This window comes from Palaemon carinicauda, chromosome 13, assembly GCF_036898095.1.
Source record: "Palaemon carinicauda isolate YSFRI2023 chromosome 13, ASM3689809v2, whole genome shotgun sequence".
NCBI classification, from domain to species: Eukaryota; Metazoa; Arthropoda; class Malacostraca; order Decapoda; family Palaemonidae; genus Palaemon; species Palaemon carinicauda.
This window is the reverse complement of record NC_090737.1, coordinates 133,487,585-133,506,049: the sequence shown is the minus strand read 5'-3', so window position 1 is coordinate 133,506,049 and position 18,465 is coordinate 133,487,585. Positions and strand designations below refer to the sequence as shown.

At 32.0% G+C, this 18,465-nt stretch overlaps 1 protein-coding gene across 2 annotated transcripts in view; it reads left to right on the top strand.

Annotated features, from left to right (window-relative positions):
* Positions 1–3,495, top strand: part of LOC137652464 (kelch-like protein diablo) — a 50,312-nt gene extending 46,817 nt beyond the window's left edge. For both annotated transcript variants that reach the window (XR_011046303.1, XM_068385852.1), the window contains one exon: positions 2,472–3,495. Coding sequence is in view for 1 of the 2 variants with exons in the window: in XM_068385852.1 (XP_068241953.1) it covers positions 2,472–2,516 (45 nt within the window). In the remaining variant the exon portion in view is untranslated. The remainder of the gene's footprint in view (positions 1–2,471) is intronic.
* Positions 3,496–18,465: the final 14,970 nt, after the last annotated feature.

Sequence of the window (18,465 nt, the reverse complement as noted above, 5' to 3'; positions counted from 1 at the left end):
TTTCTTTGGACCCATGTTTAGGTACTAATGAATCAAAAGAAATAGAAAAGGATGCAAAACAAAGATATAGCACAGTGTTACACGAAAAATGAACAGAGCATATGTTTACGTTCATCCGAAACAACGGCCACGGCATAACTGATACCGTTCAGCTTGGCGGGGCTTTAACTCGCACTACTCGAGTACCGAATATTTGTTCGAGAACAGGGGCATTTTTCACTGGAACTTTTTCTTAAAAGTGAATATACAGATTGTAGGTTATAAAATACCTCAACTTTTCATGTTAAATGACTAAAGTCGATCAATATTTAAAAAAGTAGTAGAAAATTTTTTTTTTCTGAAAATTTCATGTATTCAGAAATTGGCCTTCAATGTTTTTTAATCGAGGTTCGTTGTATGCATAGATATATATATTTTTCCGGTCACGCTGAGCTCTCTTCATCCCTCTGGTAGGGGAAGAGAGAGTAGTCACACCTTGGTCAGGGGGGGTGCATGAGTGTGTGCATATCTAAATATTTAGCCATCATTTTTGAAGGGTCACGTATACTAGTAAGGACATAATCATCGTATTTCAGGGTTATTTACTGAGCAATGGTGAGCCCCTTCCGTCAAATCCAAAAATATATATGCTACATGTACCAAATACCCACGCATGAGTAAGACTGCTAGTATAATATATTCTCGTCTGCGTATTTTTCAAGCAAATTCTACGCTTTAAGCATATTTAGTTATCATCTCTTGACATTAATATAAATCACAAAGTTAAAGTGATTTGTATTTTTCTAGCTTTCCAAACCTGATTCCCGTAGATTACACTTGGCTGAACGGTGATATATGAAAAGACTTTAACAGGAAATGGGACAGTACTCCTCAGCCTCACTCCCACCTGTTGCTTAACTGCTCATTTAAACAATTCAACAGCTGACCGACTCATACCGAAAACATACTCCCTACCTAAAAGACTCAGGTTTGTATGGCTAAGAAAAATACAAATTACAAGAGGAAGGCCAAGGTTTGGGTGGATGGATGGAGTGAAGGAAGCTCTGGGTAATAGGAGGATAGATGTGAGAGAGGCAATAGAGCATGCTAGAAATAGGAATGAATGGCGAGCGATTGTGACGCAGTTCCGGTAGGCCCTGCTGCTTTCTCCGGTGCCTTGGATGACCGCGGAGATAGCAGCAGTAGGGGATTCAGCATTATGAAGCTTCGTCTGTGGTGGATAACGCGGGAGGGTGGGCTGTGCCACCCTAGCAGTACCAGCCGAACTCGGTTGAGTCCCTTGTCAGGCTGGGAGGATCATAGAGAGGAGAGGTCCCCTTTTTTGTTTCATTTGTTTGATGTCAGCTACCCCCCAATATTTGGGGGAAGTGCCTTGTTATATGTATGTATGTACTTTAAAAATTTGTGATTTATTTTTCCTAGCTGTGAAAATCTGAATTCTTTAAAGTTAAATTTTCCACCTCAACCACCCCTCGCTCTCCTGAGCTGAAGGTCAAAAGTGATGTGTTTGACAGGAGAATGGGCACTTCAATTTTAAGAGCCCTGCCAGCTCCAGTGAAGACATTCCCCATATTTCAAAGAACTCTGGTTTATATGGCTAGGAATAATACAAAATAGTTTTTCAAATTTATTATATTTATGAACATTAAATTCTAACCTTCTCTCCTGCTTAAAATTTTTGGTTTGTCAACATTTTACATTGTTAATGAATGTTTGTATGCTATAACACCAGAAACTCATTTGATGGGAAATGAAGGTTATGGCAATTTTCAAATACCTCTAGATTTGGTATACAGTTAATTCTAAGCCTTTAGCATTTCCTTTTATTTGACTCAATGCTACAAAATATTCCAGAATTTTTTTCTGGATAGGACCAAATTGTGTAATGATCTTCATAATTATAAACAGTACATATCTGTGGTTGAATCTGTGGAAGTTCAGAAATTCAAACTACGTTCGAATGCTTTTTTGTAGAGCTGTTTGTGTCATAATTGATCTGTTATTTATTTTGGTTTGTTGTTTGCTAGTTCTTTTACAATTTATGCTACACACCTCTTATTTTTTTTGTACACTCAGCTGCTCTCACTTTCAGGATTCTTAGGCATGTAATATTCTACTTCTCCAACTAGGGTTGCATCTTGGCATGTACTGCAATGATGATAATTGTTTATTACTAAGTGTTATTATGAAACCAGATACACCATCTGAATATATTATCTTATCTTTGCCTAACTTATATGAAAATTACCTCAGATTATCCATGAATAGTTAGATTATTTGCCATTTATATAACTAACCATATGACAAATATCTCTCTCTCTCTCTCTCTCTCTCTCTCTCTCTCTCTCTCTCTCTCTCTCTCTCTCTCTCTCTCTCTCTGTGAGAGGTATGCAAGAATCTAATATGAATTATTTCTATGAACTGAAGTAGAGGAAAATATACTCATGATCTGTCATCCATTTCTTTCTCAGATAAAGAAAGAGATTCTGGGCGATCTGGCAACACCTATGTCTTGACATCCACGAGCCTCCACTAATCAGGCACGGACCACTCTGTGGAAATGAGCGCAGATAGTCTGTGTCCTCTTCCTCTTCTGCCTTGAGATCATAATCTTGCGAGAAGAAAAACCATCCATTGGAACAGAAAGTATTGTGGGTTTAGTCGTAAAATCATGTCATGTTAATCAGAGATTTTATCATCGAAGATGAAATGGTGTTTAGAAAAGGACAGAGCATTTTGGTGGAGGCTCTATGTTAATACAAAGAGACGTGTAAGGTATTTGATTTTATACATTTTTTATATTGAAGTTTGATTTACATATTTTGTTGTAGACTTTTTATACTTTAATCATAAAAAGGGTCATTGATAGTTAATCAGTGAAGATTAAGTCAACAGATAATGTCAGATGTTTATGGTAATTTATTTTTGACAAAACTTTAAATTGCTCGAACATAACCATGATAATGTATTATGTAAAGCAAAATGTTTGCTTTTGCATGGCTTGATCGCATTTTATATTCCCCTGTGCTAGCTGCTATATATTTATTTATGGCTAGCAAATGCATAATGATGGCTAGCATAATTGCCATTGTAAAAGGCCGGTATTAATTATTTTCATTTCAAATTTTATGGCGTAGTGATTAATTTTTGTTGTGCAACGTAACTCGAGGAGTGATATAGTCGTCTGCAAACCTTGGAGGCGTTTCTTTCTGGTCACCATTGTCACTCAGGACTCTACACTGTGTTCATGGCAGTAGAAATAGGTATTGGTTTTAACCAAACGAAATAAAAACTAAGCTTGGCTAACGAAAGCTAAAGGATCAACGTTAAAAGTTAGCTTTGAATGAGGTGTTCATTGTCTGCAATATCTATTAAATTCATTCCTGAACTAGCTGTGTTTACAGTATGTATGGTATCACTTATCTAATCTTATAAGGTATACAGAAGGTCCTCAACTTGTAAACTTAATTGATTTCAAGAAGCTGTTAGTAAGCGCAATTTAAATGATATATGGTTTAATGACAGTATTTCTATATATTTTCTTCGTTATTTTCAGTTGAATGTGTGTTGGTATCTCCGAATGTTTGTAAATTGACGACCCTCTGTATAGTTTAGGATTACCAGAATTTACTCTCTTTCTCTAATAGCTCTTGGACATCTCTTATATCCAATGCTATTCACACCATTCTGCGATCATTTGTTTTTGAGTGACCCTTGTTTTTTGCTTGAAAGCTCATCTGTTGTGCAGTGTTTTACTCAGTCACCATTGCTTTGCAGAAAAAGTTTCCTTTATATTGAAAATTAAGTAAAAATTTTACTAAATCATCGCACATATACAATAATGACAAAAGTTCTGAGGGAAGGTTATTTCAACACTACCTATCATTTTAAGATGATACATAATCGAAGGAAAAGGTATATTTTACCGTATTTGACTAATGAGAAAATTATTTCATTCATTTACCATAAAGTACTTGATAAAATAAAAGATACATGGGCATTATGAAATGTAGCTTAGTTTTGGTAAGGCATATTCAGAAAAGGATATTTATAGCACATTCAAGCGTACAATATTTAAAGTAAGGAAGAGAGAAGAACAAAAATTTTAGGCTAAGATTTAGACATTAAACCAGTATTTAGTAGAAGTTATTAACCCTTTTACCCCCAAGGTATGTTGAACTTTCATGCACATTTTGCTATATATTTTTTTTAAATTGCTCTAACAGCCTTAATTTTTGTCATAGAGAGGTCAGGTTGGTCTCATTCTTTTGGAAAATGCCTGAAGTTTCTCATAAAGTTATCAAAAATATGCAAAAACATGTAAATAACCGTGTTTTGAAAGAACGTACCGGTACGTCCATTGGGGGTGAAAGGGGTAATATATTGTAAAAACTGTGGTAGCTGTAATATATACATATGCACTTCGAGATGCATATGAATATGTATAAAGAAGAAAATAAATTAACATGAGGCTACATACATTTTATTGTTGACGTGCAAAGTATGGCCATTCATAGGAAGTTTTAAGTTTCAGTTGAAATAAGCAAACTTTGTTAACTAGCAAACATTGAAAGTAATAGTTTTGATCATATATTCATGTTTGTAGTGAATTTGATAATTTATTTTGAAGAATTTGTATTATATTTGACAAAAAATTACTATACAGTATTGGAAATTAAAAAATCCCCACTTGTTAATAGTTATTAGAGTTCCTCTAAAGCCAATAAAAGAAAAATACTTTAAATGGGAAAGTAATGATAAATAGCTTTCATAAAAGAATTGGCATTTAAGCTTACCCTAGTCTAAGCTGCCAAAAAGTAATTTGCATGCTATGTATGATATAGTACTTATACTGTATGATGAAATCATATACGGTACAATATTGAGACAAAATGTAAAGCGATGTGCAGTATGCAAGATCGTGAGATATGCGAGTAATCTCACATGTGATTATACGACACTTGGCAGGAGCTGTGAAATAGAAGATCGTTTAGTCTGACCCTTACCTACTGTCTTAGAGTTGATGAGTACTTTGTGTATTTCCTTTTTGGTACATCTCCTTCTTCTTTAGTTTCCAGTCGGTTATTGAATGGAGTAAGTTGATGGATATTTAGTTAGCGTTTACAACGGATCAACTGGTACCATTGTTGCTGTTACTTTCTTACAGTGATTACGTTTATAATACCGGTAATAATGATATTTTATTTTGAGTAAATAGTATTATTCCTGATTCCGGCTTTTTATTAATGAATATCTTTTGTTTTAAATTATAGCCCATGGTAGTAACAGTTGGGGAAAATTTAGTTATTGGGAAAACCCAACTCTGCATATAAGATGTAGGAAGATAATGGTCTTGGAAAAAAATTACTTTAAGTCTTACATGCCATCAAATACGGTATCTTTACTTTTTCTAGATAAAAGTAAAAGTATGTTATATAATTAGAATTTGAAGTACTTCATTGAAAATATGAATAGTAGTAGTGAAGTAACCTTCAATTACCAGTCTTTTGTAATCTATGTAAATATTCATTTAATTTATAAATGAATTTATCAAATTAGTTAATAATTTCTCCAGCTGTTGGAAAACAGTAATGGGAACGTTTCTTGTCCTCTTGCTTTCGAGTTTTTGAGTTTTGTTAAGTGTATGATTTCTGGAGTGATTTTGAATTTCTTTCACTATGAAAAACAAGTAATGTTGAAGTTATATTTATTTGTTTACTCTCCCTTTGCGGTATCAACTGTTTTCATGAGCTTAGTAATTAAAGGGTAAGCACATTATTTTCCATTGAAGTGAAAATTTGAATTTTTATTGCCAAAATTTTTTTTTTTAATTCTTCAGTCGCATTGTCACCCACAAATGGTATGCACATCCAGTTTTGTAGTAGATTACTTAATTTCATAAAAAGAAGAATTAAATCCAAATCACCTGCAGAAATTTTAAAAATCAATTAATGTATTTTCCTTAAAGTACATCAATCATAAAAATCCAAATTACCCATGGTAAACTGTGCTTACCTTTTAAATTAAACCCTATTCTTTCAGTATAGTAATAGAAGGACTTGTTTCACCTACCTTTAACTTCTCAATATTCTCGCTTCTGTTCATTTACCTAATTTATCAATTAAGACTTTACAAGTTTCTAACAACTCTGGATTTTTTACATGAACAATTGCTATAATTTTCAGTTGTATTTTACACAATGGTGTAAATTTTATGCCCAGTTTTCATATTACATTTTGCTTTGCTATTTTGTGGGTTCAAAGGTCCCAAAGACATCATGGTTATCATAATATAGTTTTTTCTTTAAATCCAAAGAGTTTTTTTTTTGTGTTTGAACTATGAATTGAAACATTCTTTACCATATTTACTATAGTAATTTTTTTTAGTGAGACAGATTTGCACCGACTCGCAGGGTTACCTTTTTAGCTCGGAACAGTTTCCTGATCGCTGATTGGTTGGACAAGATAATTCTAACCAATCAGATAGGAGGAAATTTTTCCGAGCTAACAGGACACCCCTGCGAGTAAGTGCAAATGCGCCTCATTAAAAAAAAATTGAGTATAGTATGTTATCATTTTTGTGTATTATTAGACACTTTCTTCTCTTTTCCACCATGAACGGTGTTATTTATCATGTAGTTTTCATTTATTTTTATTGTTTCTGTTTAACATTTTCATTATCCTTTAAAAGAAGAATCCTAATAATGTAATGCATGGTATATTTCTATTATTCTTTAAGTGTTTTATTCAAGTTAAAGTTAAGTTTTTGTAAGTTTAATGAATTTACTTTTCCTTGGTTTTACTGAGGAAGTTATAAAGAGTTTCTATTGAAAGGTATTTTTATATGAACTCTTCATATTTTCTTTTATAAAAGATTTGAAATATTAATGGTATTTGCTCTCTAAAGGACTGAAATTTAACTCAGTTTGTTGGTTTGGTATCAAAGGCTGTACAATGATATCTTTAAATTGGTTTATGATTAAGTGAAACCAAAGATTACGAGAATGTCGAGCAAAGTTCAGATTTTCTAGTTTAAGATGAAGTAAACCAAAGATTTCATAAATTGCTTTCAACCAAAATTCTGATTTTCTATTTGAAATATATTCTGTAACAGCATCCCTATTTTTTTCTAAGGTATTTTTTCATAGAAATTAATGAAAAGAGGGGGAGACATAAAAGTAATTGGCTCCCTCGTAGGAGGATTGTTAATTTTCTAGCTTTTATTAAAGTACAATAATTTAACTAGACCACTGAGTCATATTACTGAGTACTTATGAGGCTCACATGACAGGCTTATTTTAGAATGGTGAGAAATTTGACTGGAGTTATCATGGCTTATTAAACTAGGCAGTTATGAAATATATACACAATTGGTTTCTTGATTTACAGTTGTCATTACTTAATTATTTGGATATCTTATGTTTGATGTTTGTGTACTTTCGGTTTTAGAAAAAGAGGTGTTCAAAATTTATAATTATTTTAATTGTAAAATTCAATGAGAAGTTAATTGAAAGGTGGCCATAGTACATACAACACAATTTTTTATCGATGAAGATTAATTCCTTGATAAATTTCATCATAAAATAAGCCTTAACTTTAACAGCCTTCTTCTTTGAAGATGAAATAAAAGACAATTCCTTGTGCCATTAAATCCACTTGTGTGGATTTGCCATGAAAAGAAATGTACAATTCATGGTATGAGAATTTCTTTTTAGTTTCTTATTTTGTTAATACTGTAATTATTTTTTTATGGAATTATATGTGGCATGCTCACTGAAATCTTTCTCATGCTTTGATGATAGCTTAACCCTTTTACCCCCAGGCTATTTGGAACTTTCCAACCCTTAACCCCCAGGCTTTTTTTTTTCAAGCACATTTTGCAATATATATTTTTTAAATTGCTCTAACTGCCTTAATTTTTGTCAGAGAGAGGTCAGTTGGTCTCATTCTTTTGAAAAATGCCTGAAGTTTCTCATTAAGTTATCAAAAATATACAAAAAAATATGTAAATAGCAGTTTTTTGCAAGGACGTACCAGTACGTCCATGGGGGTAAAGAGATGAGTTTTGTGAAACGGACCAGTTCGTCCATTGGGGGTAAAAGGGTTAAAATTGAAGAAGTTTAATCTTCTGAGATGTAAGGGTGTGCTGCAAGTTTATATAACTGTTTTTAACAAGAAGGTATTTTTCTTTGACTTGTGAGTTTATTCATTCAGCCTAATTAGATCTCATTAGATATCTTGATACAGCACTTGCAGAATACATAAACAATACATACATACAGTACATACATATACCAAAGGCAATTCCCCCAATTTTGGGGGGTAGCCGACATCAACAAATGAAACAAAACAAAAAAGGGGACCTCTACTCTGTATGTTCCTCCAGTGTGTAAATATGTTTTCCAAGTATGCTATTCATTAAAGGTAGATTTAATCCAAAACTCACAAGTACAAAAATTAAGACATTTAAGAGAATGATCGACTATATACATACAAAATTAACTAACTGTATAGTATACATTTTTATTTTCTGTTACAGTATATCATGACAAACAAAAATGCTATATCATCCTGACATTTCATAATTATTTGCTCATCTTCGTACGTCATCATTTAGGGAGCTTGTACTCACTTTTTAGAGGTAAGCCGAAGTTGGTTTTAGAAAAGCAAACATTTACATTGCTATTGACAAAGATGATATGGATATGTTGAGCTTATTTTGTGTAAATATTTCTCCATTTATTTTATTCTCTCAATATAGATTATTGTAAAGAAAAAGATTTCACTTTCATTTGAAATAAGAAATACTCATTGTATCATGGCTGACACTAACTGAAAACTTATAGAACTAAAATAATGAAATAGTTTAGGCAGGGGTAACATCTATGGAAAACATATAATTAGAATAGGATTTTAGTCTGCAACTTTACGTATTTAAAGTCACATGTATTGCTGCTAAATATCATCAAGTTATGTAAAATATTCTAAAAAGGTAGTAATGATCATGCAACTTTTCTACCATCATTATCATCTTTCAAAGATGCGCTTCATTTCATCGAGTATGTTGAGATTTAGCTTCACAATACAGTAAAACTTGAAACCTGAAATGACACTTTTCTCTATAGAGACTAAATTCTATTGATTATTCTAATTGTCCTATTTTGAAATATTTATACAGTAAATAACATATTTTCCTTATGGGTAAAACCTCATCACATAAAATGTTCTTAATTATTGTTTAAGAAATTTATTTAGTTATTAAGCGTTCCTTATATTTTTTATTAGTTTATAACACTTTTTATTTGTGCTGTATTTCTTTCATACTTACATTTTATTTTTTATTCTTTGGTTGCATACTTTTTATGCATAATTGGCACTGTATGAAAATTTAAAAAGCAGATCAGTGAAAAGGAATGCCGCTGGAAAAAAAAAAAACATGTTTAAGACAGTTAGACCTCAGGAAACCTATAAATTTGGAAGAAAATATTTTGGTAGAATAACTGAAGATTGCTATTTGAAGGTAATACCCAAATGAGAACTTATTATTAAAATGTTATAAATGCATAAGAAATATATGAAATTATTTTAATTTTCTATTAGCAATTTACATAACAAAACTCATACTTATCACATTATCAAAGTGACATAAGATTTTAGACTGGGTCAGACCTGGTTACCGCAAACTAATTATGTACGCTGATTAATCATTTGTTATGCAGCAAAGACTGTATAAACAAATGATAAATGAGCTTTTTGTGTTGATAAATGTTTTATTAACTGTTTATAGTTTATTGCATTTTATTTATTTATTCATTTTAAGATTTTATATGTTTATTCCAATATACAGCTATTGTAAATACAGTATGAGATGATACGTTTTATGATTTTTTATTTTCTAATTGTTACTGTGCTATAACTGTAGTGTTGTGTATTCTTTTTATTTCTCACAGTGGTACAGTATTTTAAGTTACTGAAACATTTCTAATTTACTTTCATTTTCAACATGTTCTAAACTTATGCATAAAAAGCCATCTGGTAATTTAAAATCTAGCCAGATTTGTGTTTAAGAAGGTTCTAAATTATCAAGTTCTTACTTTAGGGAAGTGATGTCTTGATTTAATCAATTTCTGGAAATTTTATGTCCAAATGTTAATCTACCGAGTATGATTAAATTTGTATGATGATTCCATCATCATAATTATGTAAGTATGTAACTCTGTACGATCGGAAGGATCTAAGGAAACTTGAGGAGTTTTATAACTTTAGAACAGTAACATGATATTTATTGAATTTTATTTATCTTGATGGGAATAGTGAAGCTCAATATTATGCAAATCTAGTTTTAGAAGTATACTTAAAGAGGATATGGGAAGGAATCATACTTTTTTTATAAAGGTTTTGTATTCAGCAAAACATAGCAAATGAGTGACACGTGTTTTACATTACAGAGTGACAAGGTCTCCGTCGTGTGTGGTATACATGTAAAATACTGTTTATCTCGGTTGCAAACTGTTTATGTAAAACATATTTAAGATTGTAGCATTGTTGTTTGGACCTTATTCTAGAATACAGATTTTCCATTGCAAATTAGATATCTTGAAAGATGTACTAGTTTTCAGGCTCTTAGAGTCTAAGTGAGAAATGTCTGCCTATTCCAGTGACCAATCAGTAGTAGTCATGAGTGACAATTGGGGATGCTAATGGTACCCAAACTCCTACATGATAACCAGCCCTCTGAATGGGGCTGTGAATGACGATTTGTCCGTACTAATCAATTTACATTTTCAGTCTTTATTTCCAAACAAAATAGTCCATCGTGCATTGGTTCTTAAGAAGTACCGTATGTCTTTATTGCTTGTTCCATGTACACTGTTTCTTCTGAGTATCTTCATTCTTTTGTTGAAAGAAAATGAAACAATCATAAAGTATTTCTATGTCTTGATCCTTTCTATCAATTGAAGCCTTGCATTAAAATGGCAAAATGCTGTCCTCTACCCTTATGCCAAAACTGTAAGATTTTTGTGATGATGTAGTTGATTTACCATTCATGTTTGCTGGCAGAATAACAGTATTGGAATGATAATCATGTCTTGAAAGAAAAATGTAAGATTTGTTTGCCATAATTTGAAATCTCAGGTTTTTCATACCTGGTACTTTAGTAACCATCAAATAAAAAAGAAAATTTTGTAATTGATGATTATTAGTAGTCTCAATGAATTTTAAGTAAATGCAAAGACAAATGACTGACAAATTTGAGAGAATGTCGTTTTCTCTAGATTTTTTTTATTTTTATTAGCAGTGTGTACAATTATCCTAATAAGTACTCCAGGTATCTTCTTTGGTTTTGAACATATCCATGTGAATTTAAATATACAGTACAGTACTGCCTGTTGCTAGTAGTCAAAAGTTTTGTTAAAGTTTAATTCGGAAAAGAATACAGTTTAGTCCAATAAAGCAATCAGATGAAATGCTGTATTGAATTATCTTTGCAAGGACATTTTATGACCTATTTTGTGCTGTTTAAGGATGGACACTAGTCGTCTTTTATAAATGATTCATTCTGAGAGATTTTATGATTTAGAAATTGAGTTTTAAGTTGATATTCTTCTTTATATAATCTAATTTTTTTATTATGACCTCATATCATTAAAATATCATTCAGATTTAAAAGATGCGTGCATAGATTCAAGCCATATTCTTACCTAAGCCTAGTCCGGTAAGCTGCTGTGTGAAAAAAAAAATTGGAATAACAACCAGAGAAGTTACAGTGTGTGCCCCTTACTTTGTCTCTGACAGGTAGTGGGTGGGTACCTCATATTTTCTGTGGATTTAAGTATTCAAAGAGTGAATACCTACCTTGGTAAATCTTATAGCACAATGGTTCTCATTCATTTTTTTAATTCCATGATTTATTTCCATTTGTTTCATTATGATTTTTAATACTGTAGTTAAAATGTATTGTACATTATTCCTCATTAACGATGGTACCAATTACAGTATCTCATTTTTTCTTTGTTATTTAGATTATGATAATTGTATTTTTACCTTTTTAATTAATGTTATCTGTTTACGGATATTTATAGTAATTTGTGCACACATTGTAACTATCAGTTTTTCTTTATAGGTTGCTTTTCAAAACATAACTTCCTAATGTGGGTATGTGTAATTGAACACTTTCCTTATTTGGAATACATCTGATAGTTTTTAGACTTACGATAATGTATATGCACTCTTTTCCACCATAAATTCAAATCACTGTAATTTATACATAAACATGAAGCAAAATAAGGCTTGATCAGATTTTTGTTGTCATAAAATTATCATTACTTCTCTCTAAGGGGGAAAGTTTTTAGTTATAAATCTTTTAAGATATAAAAGAGCAACTTCTAAAGAATTCTTTTGCAGTTAATGCATTGATATCGTAATGGAAGTTGAAAGCCTTTACTTTTAAGGGAGCTATACACGATTTGATGATGAAAAATATGTTAACACCGAGAGGTCATATCAGTGGAGAGATCTTACAAATCAAAAATATTGTACTCATCTTTTTTTTTACAGCACTGTAATGGCATTTTCATAATTGTTCATTTTGTTTTTCAGTTTTTTTTATTTATACTTTAGTGCCGTATTTAAATTGCTTTATTAGAGGAGTTTTATTATAAAGGTTATTTGGCGATGTTCCAGAAGCATTATGTATACACCAGAAGCATGATGTATACAGTGTCATCAATAATCCCAAAGTGAAATGTTGGATGTATAACACGATTTCATATCACCTGGAAAAAGTTTAGATTTCTTCCTCTTATTGGTTTTCAGCACAATTTGAAAGATACAAGTAATGTTTGTCAAAAACTTATGTTGAAATTGTGATTTTATCAATCGGAAAGTCATGAACTGCTGGTATCTTCACCATGAACTGATAACCATACAAAATGCAGTAAAGATACTGTACAGGAAAGTGACTTGCTACAGAAAAGCAGTTTTCAGGGTCACAAGTCATAAGTTTACATTATCCTTAATCCTAATTAGGGCTAACAGTTTTTAAGTTAATAGCTATTGAACATAGCATTTTGGCCAGTACTCTATCTCTCCTGCTTTGCATTATTGATGTGAATTATAAAATAACACTGAAATCTTAGTGGTAACACTGTCTACAATTTCTTCAGTTTCTTACAGTAGTGATAATCTGTCCTCAATATCAAAAGTTTTGCTTTTCACAGTTGTTGGTGATATCTGCAATGCAAAATTTGAAATATTTTTATTGCTAAAAACATTCATACAGTTTCTGGATCACGTGAACTAGTTGATATGTTTAGAGCATGTAGATGAACAGTTAGTTGATAGTATTATGTTAAGACTTTACCCAACAGTAAATATTGTTTTATAAATTGGTTAATGGAGGAAATTTTGTAGAATATTCATCCATTATTGTTTTTAATGAATTGTGGTTTATTAGGTAACATATGATTTACTATCAAAAGCAAACCCTTCTGCCTGCTAGAGCTCTATAAAAGTAGGAATTTTAATTTGTTAAGATTCATGGATATGTAACTAATTTATTAAGAGGAAATCTTTTGGGCCATCTGTATGAGAATTGAAAGTTTAAATGTGTTGGTTAGATTATTTATTGTTAATATTACTTTAGGTATTGATTTAGTTTTAAGAAATGTATTTTGCACTTAAATGGTTTTAAACCATACGTAACAATAGTTATATGTAGAAGTAGCGTGGAATTGTTTACAAGTAGTAAATTTGATGTCTTTTTATTTCTCTTTGAAATGCATGATGTTTAACCCTCATGCTCTCTATATGGGGTTACCGTCCTACATACCACACCGTAAGTGGCACTGGAATTTCTTTGCAACATCCAGTAAACCCCCAACTGTATTGCTTTATTCCTATCACTTTCCATTCATTCTCCTCATACTTCAATTTTACCTTGCTCCAGTGTTCAGCTCGCATTCAAAAACATGTTTTGGATGAGCTGTGTGAAAGTCCAGACGTGTGACACTGTAATCTCGTCAAATTGATTTGTATGAGCAATAATCTTCGTGCTATGGTGATTTTGCCTAGTAAGTATGCTAGGGCATTGATGAAAACAATGACCAGATTGGAATTCAAGCACAAGCACCAAGGTAATACAGTAACTTATTTCCTGCTACATCCCACCTAAGGAAGATCTGTCTTGAAAACATAGATGACATTTTGAATAGAAAGTTTATATTTAGATATTAATGAAAGTGGAGTAAAAACTTATGGAACATTACCTTATCTAAAGTTGTGCAATTATTATATATCTGTACATGAACTCTACTTCATTATGCTATGTTAAACATATTAAAAACATACAAAAATACTTTTCTGGGACTGCATTGCCAAGAGTAGATAAACATTTCGTATTGAAGAATCCTTAGACTAGTCTTGAAAGTATAGAGAGTTTTGTTCGACGCTGTCCAGTCTGCATGCCATCTATACTACTGTACTGTACTTTAGATAACCAATTATAGCTGTAGATCTTTGTTTTTTCAAGTATGGGGTATTTTGTAATCCCCAAACCTGTCGAAGATTTATCTGGTAAATTAGGTTCTTTCAAAGAGCATTGCAAGATATAACCGATACTAAATATTTTATTTGATTTTTCCTTTTTTTGCTGTAGGAAATATGAATCTCTACTATTGTAAATTTATTAGTTTTAAGCTGTTTCAGTTTTGAATTGCATTGATTTAGGAAAATAAATGTTGTGGAAATATTTTCCATTAGACTTTAGACATAATTTTTTTTTATTTAGTAACTAGTCTGGTTGTCAGAAATGACCCTTGTGAAAATGCAGTTGGTAACCTTGAACAGAATGTATACAAATTTATTTGTCTATGTCCACTTTTCCCAATGCCATTTTACCATACTAATACTTTAAGGGACTGTTTTTACTTTTCACAAAGTGTAATTTAATATTGCATGAAGCATAGAAGGTCACATAGTGGAATGCTGATTGTGTAGTATATTAATTAGTTTTGTACATTGTATTTTCCTGTAGAGTTCCTATTTTTGTACCTTACATTTTATTGCCCTGCCTTGATTAATTATCATCGTGGTTGAACAAGTTCAAGTTTTTTTTTTTATTTTCATAATGGCAAAACTAAATTATGAATGTATACTTAATGTATTAAGGGGGGGATGAGGAGTATACTGTATTCAGAATTGCAACCTCTTGCAGGCTGCCAATACAGTACATTTATAGAATCTAATTAGCTTTAATAATATAATTAATAGATTTCTTTTGGAAAAGGAATATAACAATAATACTCATTATTTTTTACTATGCTTTATCGTCACAAATCTTTTCCATTGTATGATTTCATAATTTTTATTTTTACGACAATTACTTCTCATGTGTTGAGGCATATGTCTAGCCACCATTTCTGCCTGCTTGAATGAAATAAGGTTGCTTTTCTCACAGAGAAATCATTGAAAGTATAGTAATATGATTTTACTCAATTATATGTGAACTGGAACTGATGATCAGTGGTGATAGTTTGAAAAGTCCTTGACAGAAGATTGTTTAGATGTTGAATTTTGCAGTTATTATTTGAGATTAGAAGACAATTTGTAGTTTATTGGAGCTGATTCTTTCATAGTTATCAGTGTATCTTGAAAAGGATTAACTTTTCATCATCAATTTTGCCTTTGTAATAATGGATGAAATTAAATGTCAAGTTTTACTATGTTTTTATGCTGTTTATGCTCCAAGAGAAGACAGTTATCTTACCATATGCGATTAAATTATCCATCTTATCTAGTGAAAATAATAGTCAGTTTTGTTGTCTAAATGTCATTGTGTTTGATTACACAGTATATTTTAATATGTAATAGTTACACCCATTTTAAGTATTTCTACTCATTATATTATGTTATTTGTATCTGGAGTTTTATTTCTATCACATTGGAAAAGACTGCAGCACAGTTATTATTATTATTATTATTATTATTATTATTATTATTACAAGCTAAGCTACAACCATAGTTGGAAAAGCAGAATGCTTTGAGCCCAAGGGCTCCAACAGGGAAAAATAGCTCAGTGAGGAAAGAAAACGAGGAAGTATATAAACTACAAGAGAAGTAATGAATAATCAAAATTGGATATTTTAAGAACAGTTACATTAAATTAGATCTTTCATGTATAAACTATAAAAACTAAGAAAAACAAGAAGATAAATAAGATCGAATAGTGTAACCAAGTTTACCCTCAAGCAAGAGAACTCTACCCCTAGGCAGTGGAAGACAATGGTACAGAGGCTATGGCACTACCCAAGACTAGAGATCAATGGTTTGATTTTGGAGTGTCCTTCTCCTAGAAGATCTGCTTGCCGTAGGTAAAGTCTCTTCAATCCTTACCAAGAGGAAAGTAGACACTAAACAATTACAGTGCAGTTTGATTCGATGGCGATTTACCTTCAATACTCCTGACACTGCTGTGGCCTTGGTACATTAGAGAGCAACTACAGTACTTAGGACCAAATTGTAATTTGGTTCTGAGTATTTTCTCTCAACTAACTTAGCTAATTGTCTCACCTTTTTTCCGTGCTCCATTTTCTGTGAGGATGAGACTGGTTAACAGCATAAGTTTGATTTTGAATATGGATTAAAGGGTGAGGTAGAATGGCATGCTCTATCACTCATAAAGTTCAAGTCCGGTGTTGCCAAGAGAGGTAAACAAGTCATGTTAAACTTTGCCTATAGATCTGAGTCTGATCTTAATGTATTGACAACTGCTGAGGCACTGGGGTAAAGTGTATATTTTGGAAGTTCTACTGAGATGGTCACCATAGCTCACAGAACCTTGTTTATCCTTTATAGTCACATGTCCTTTTACAGTATTATTGTTATTATTATTATTATTATTATTACTAGCTAAATTACAACCCTAGTTGAAAAAGCAGAATGTTACAAACCATGTGGCTGCAATGGGAAAAGTATCCCAGTAAAAAAAAAAATAAACTACAGTAGTACAGTACCTCGGTTTATGAGTAACTCAGAATATGAGCATTGTATGTCTGCAAGCAAATATATCCTTCCATATATGCATATTTGTGCACAGTTAACACCCTCCTCGTTAGCCACTGATCCACTGGACTCGCTTTTCTGAAATGGAAATCAAACAAAGTTTCCAATAGTGAAAACATGTTAAAATACAGCTCTTGAACTAAAAAGTCATCTGCTGTTGAGATGTACAATGAAATGTTTTATTTTTACAGACGGTAGAGAATGGATGGCTTATTTTGGCCACTATCAAAAATTAATTATATAATTATTTGATAAGTGGTAGAATAAATAGGAAAGCTAGTTGGCATAATGTTATCAGAAGAACATTGACAGAGTGACCAAATAAGATTCTCTGCAAAAATTATATGTTAAAATTTACCCTCGAGATAATTAGCTCCTTGTCATTGGTTGCTGGCGTTAAGGGAGAAGTATTAAGGGTGGACTCCTAATTCTGTCACACATAATTAAGGTTGGATGGCATGCCTCCTCGGCCATAAAATTGATGTCGCTGATGTGGTCAAGCACGGTGAAAGTCTGATCTCAAACTCGTTTCAAGTTTTGGGTGTGATCTCAACAGACTGACGACCCATATGGCATTGGTAGCTTTGTGTGGATATATGTAAAGTGCTAAGCCATCCAATACAGTATGGATACATTATTAGTTCAAGTATAGCAACATTGTAGGCGTTAGAAAATACCATGAAAACACTTGAATTCTTTTGTCTGGTGACAAGTTAAGTGATCCCAAAGGTTAATTACCACTGCACTGAAATATTGATGATGTCTTTCTCCACAGAAGAAAATCAGTATCTGCAAAAACTTGTGCAAAGTCCTCAATATCACACCAGCAGAAAAACACAGTTGAACCAAGAAAATGAAATATCAAAAAAATAAATCGATATATGTTTCAACAAAAAACTGTTAACCCAGAACAATATGTAAAAACAAATGTTAAAATAGTAAATAGATATAGCACAAAGCTACCTTAAGAATTTAAGTTAAAGGTACAAGATGGTGAACTGAGTGCGCATTTCTATTGGAGAGTCGCTCTTTCTGAGTGGGATATTTCCTTAAGAAATGTCTTATTTATAAAGTTAGGCCTCACTCATTTCAGCGAAGGGATTTAGCCATCCTTTCTGAGGAGAATATTTCTTTGAGAAATCTTGGATTTGTAAAGCTAGGAAGAATACAAATTCTTATTAAGATTTGTGATTTGCGCTAACAATAAAAAACCTTCACCTTTTTAATGCGAGACAAACAAATTGGTGGGCAGGAGTCCCTTGAGGACCAAGCTGGAAGGCTTTCCTTTATGGCCTGCCAATGCAAGAGCCCTTGTCCCACATAAGGTGGGGCAATCTAAAAAGAAAGGAAAACTTTCCCATCCCCTTCTTCAACCTGATTCTGAAAGAGTAAGGTTGATGATTTC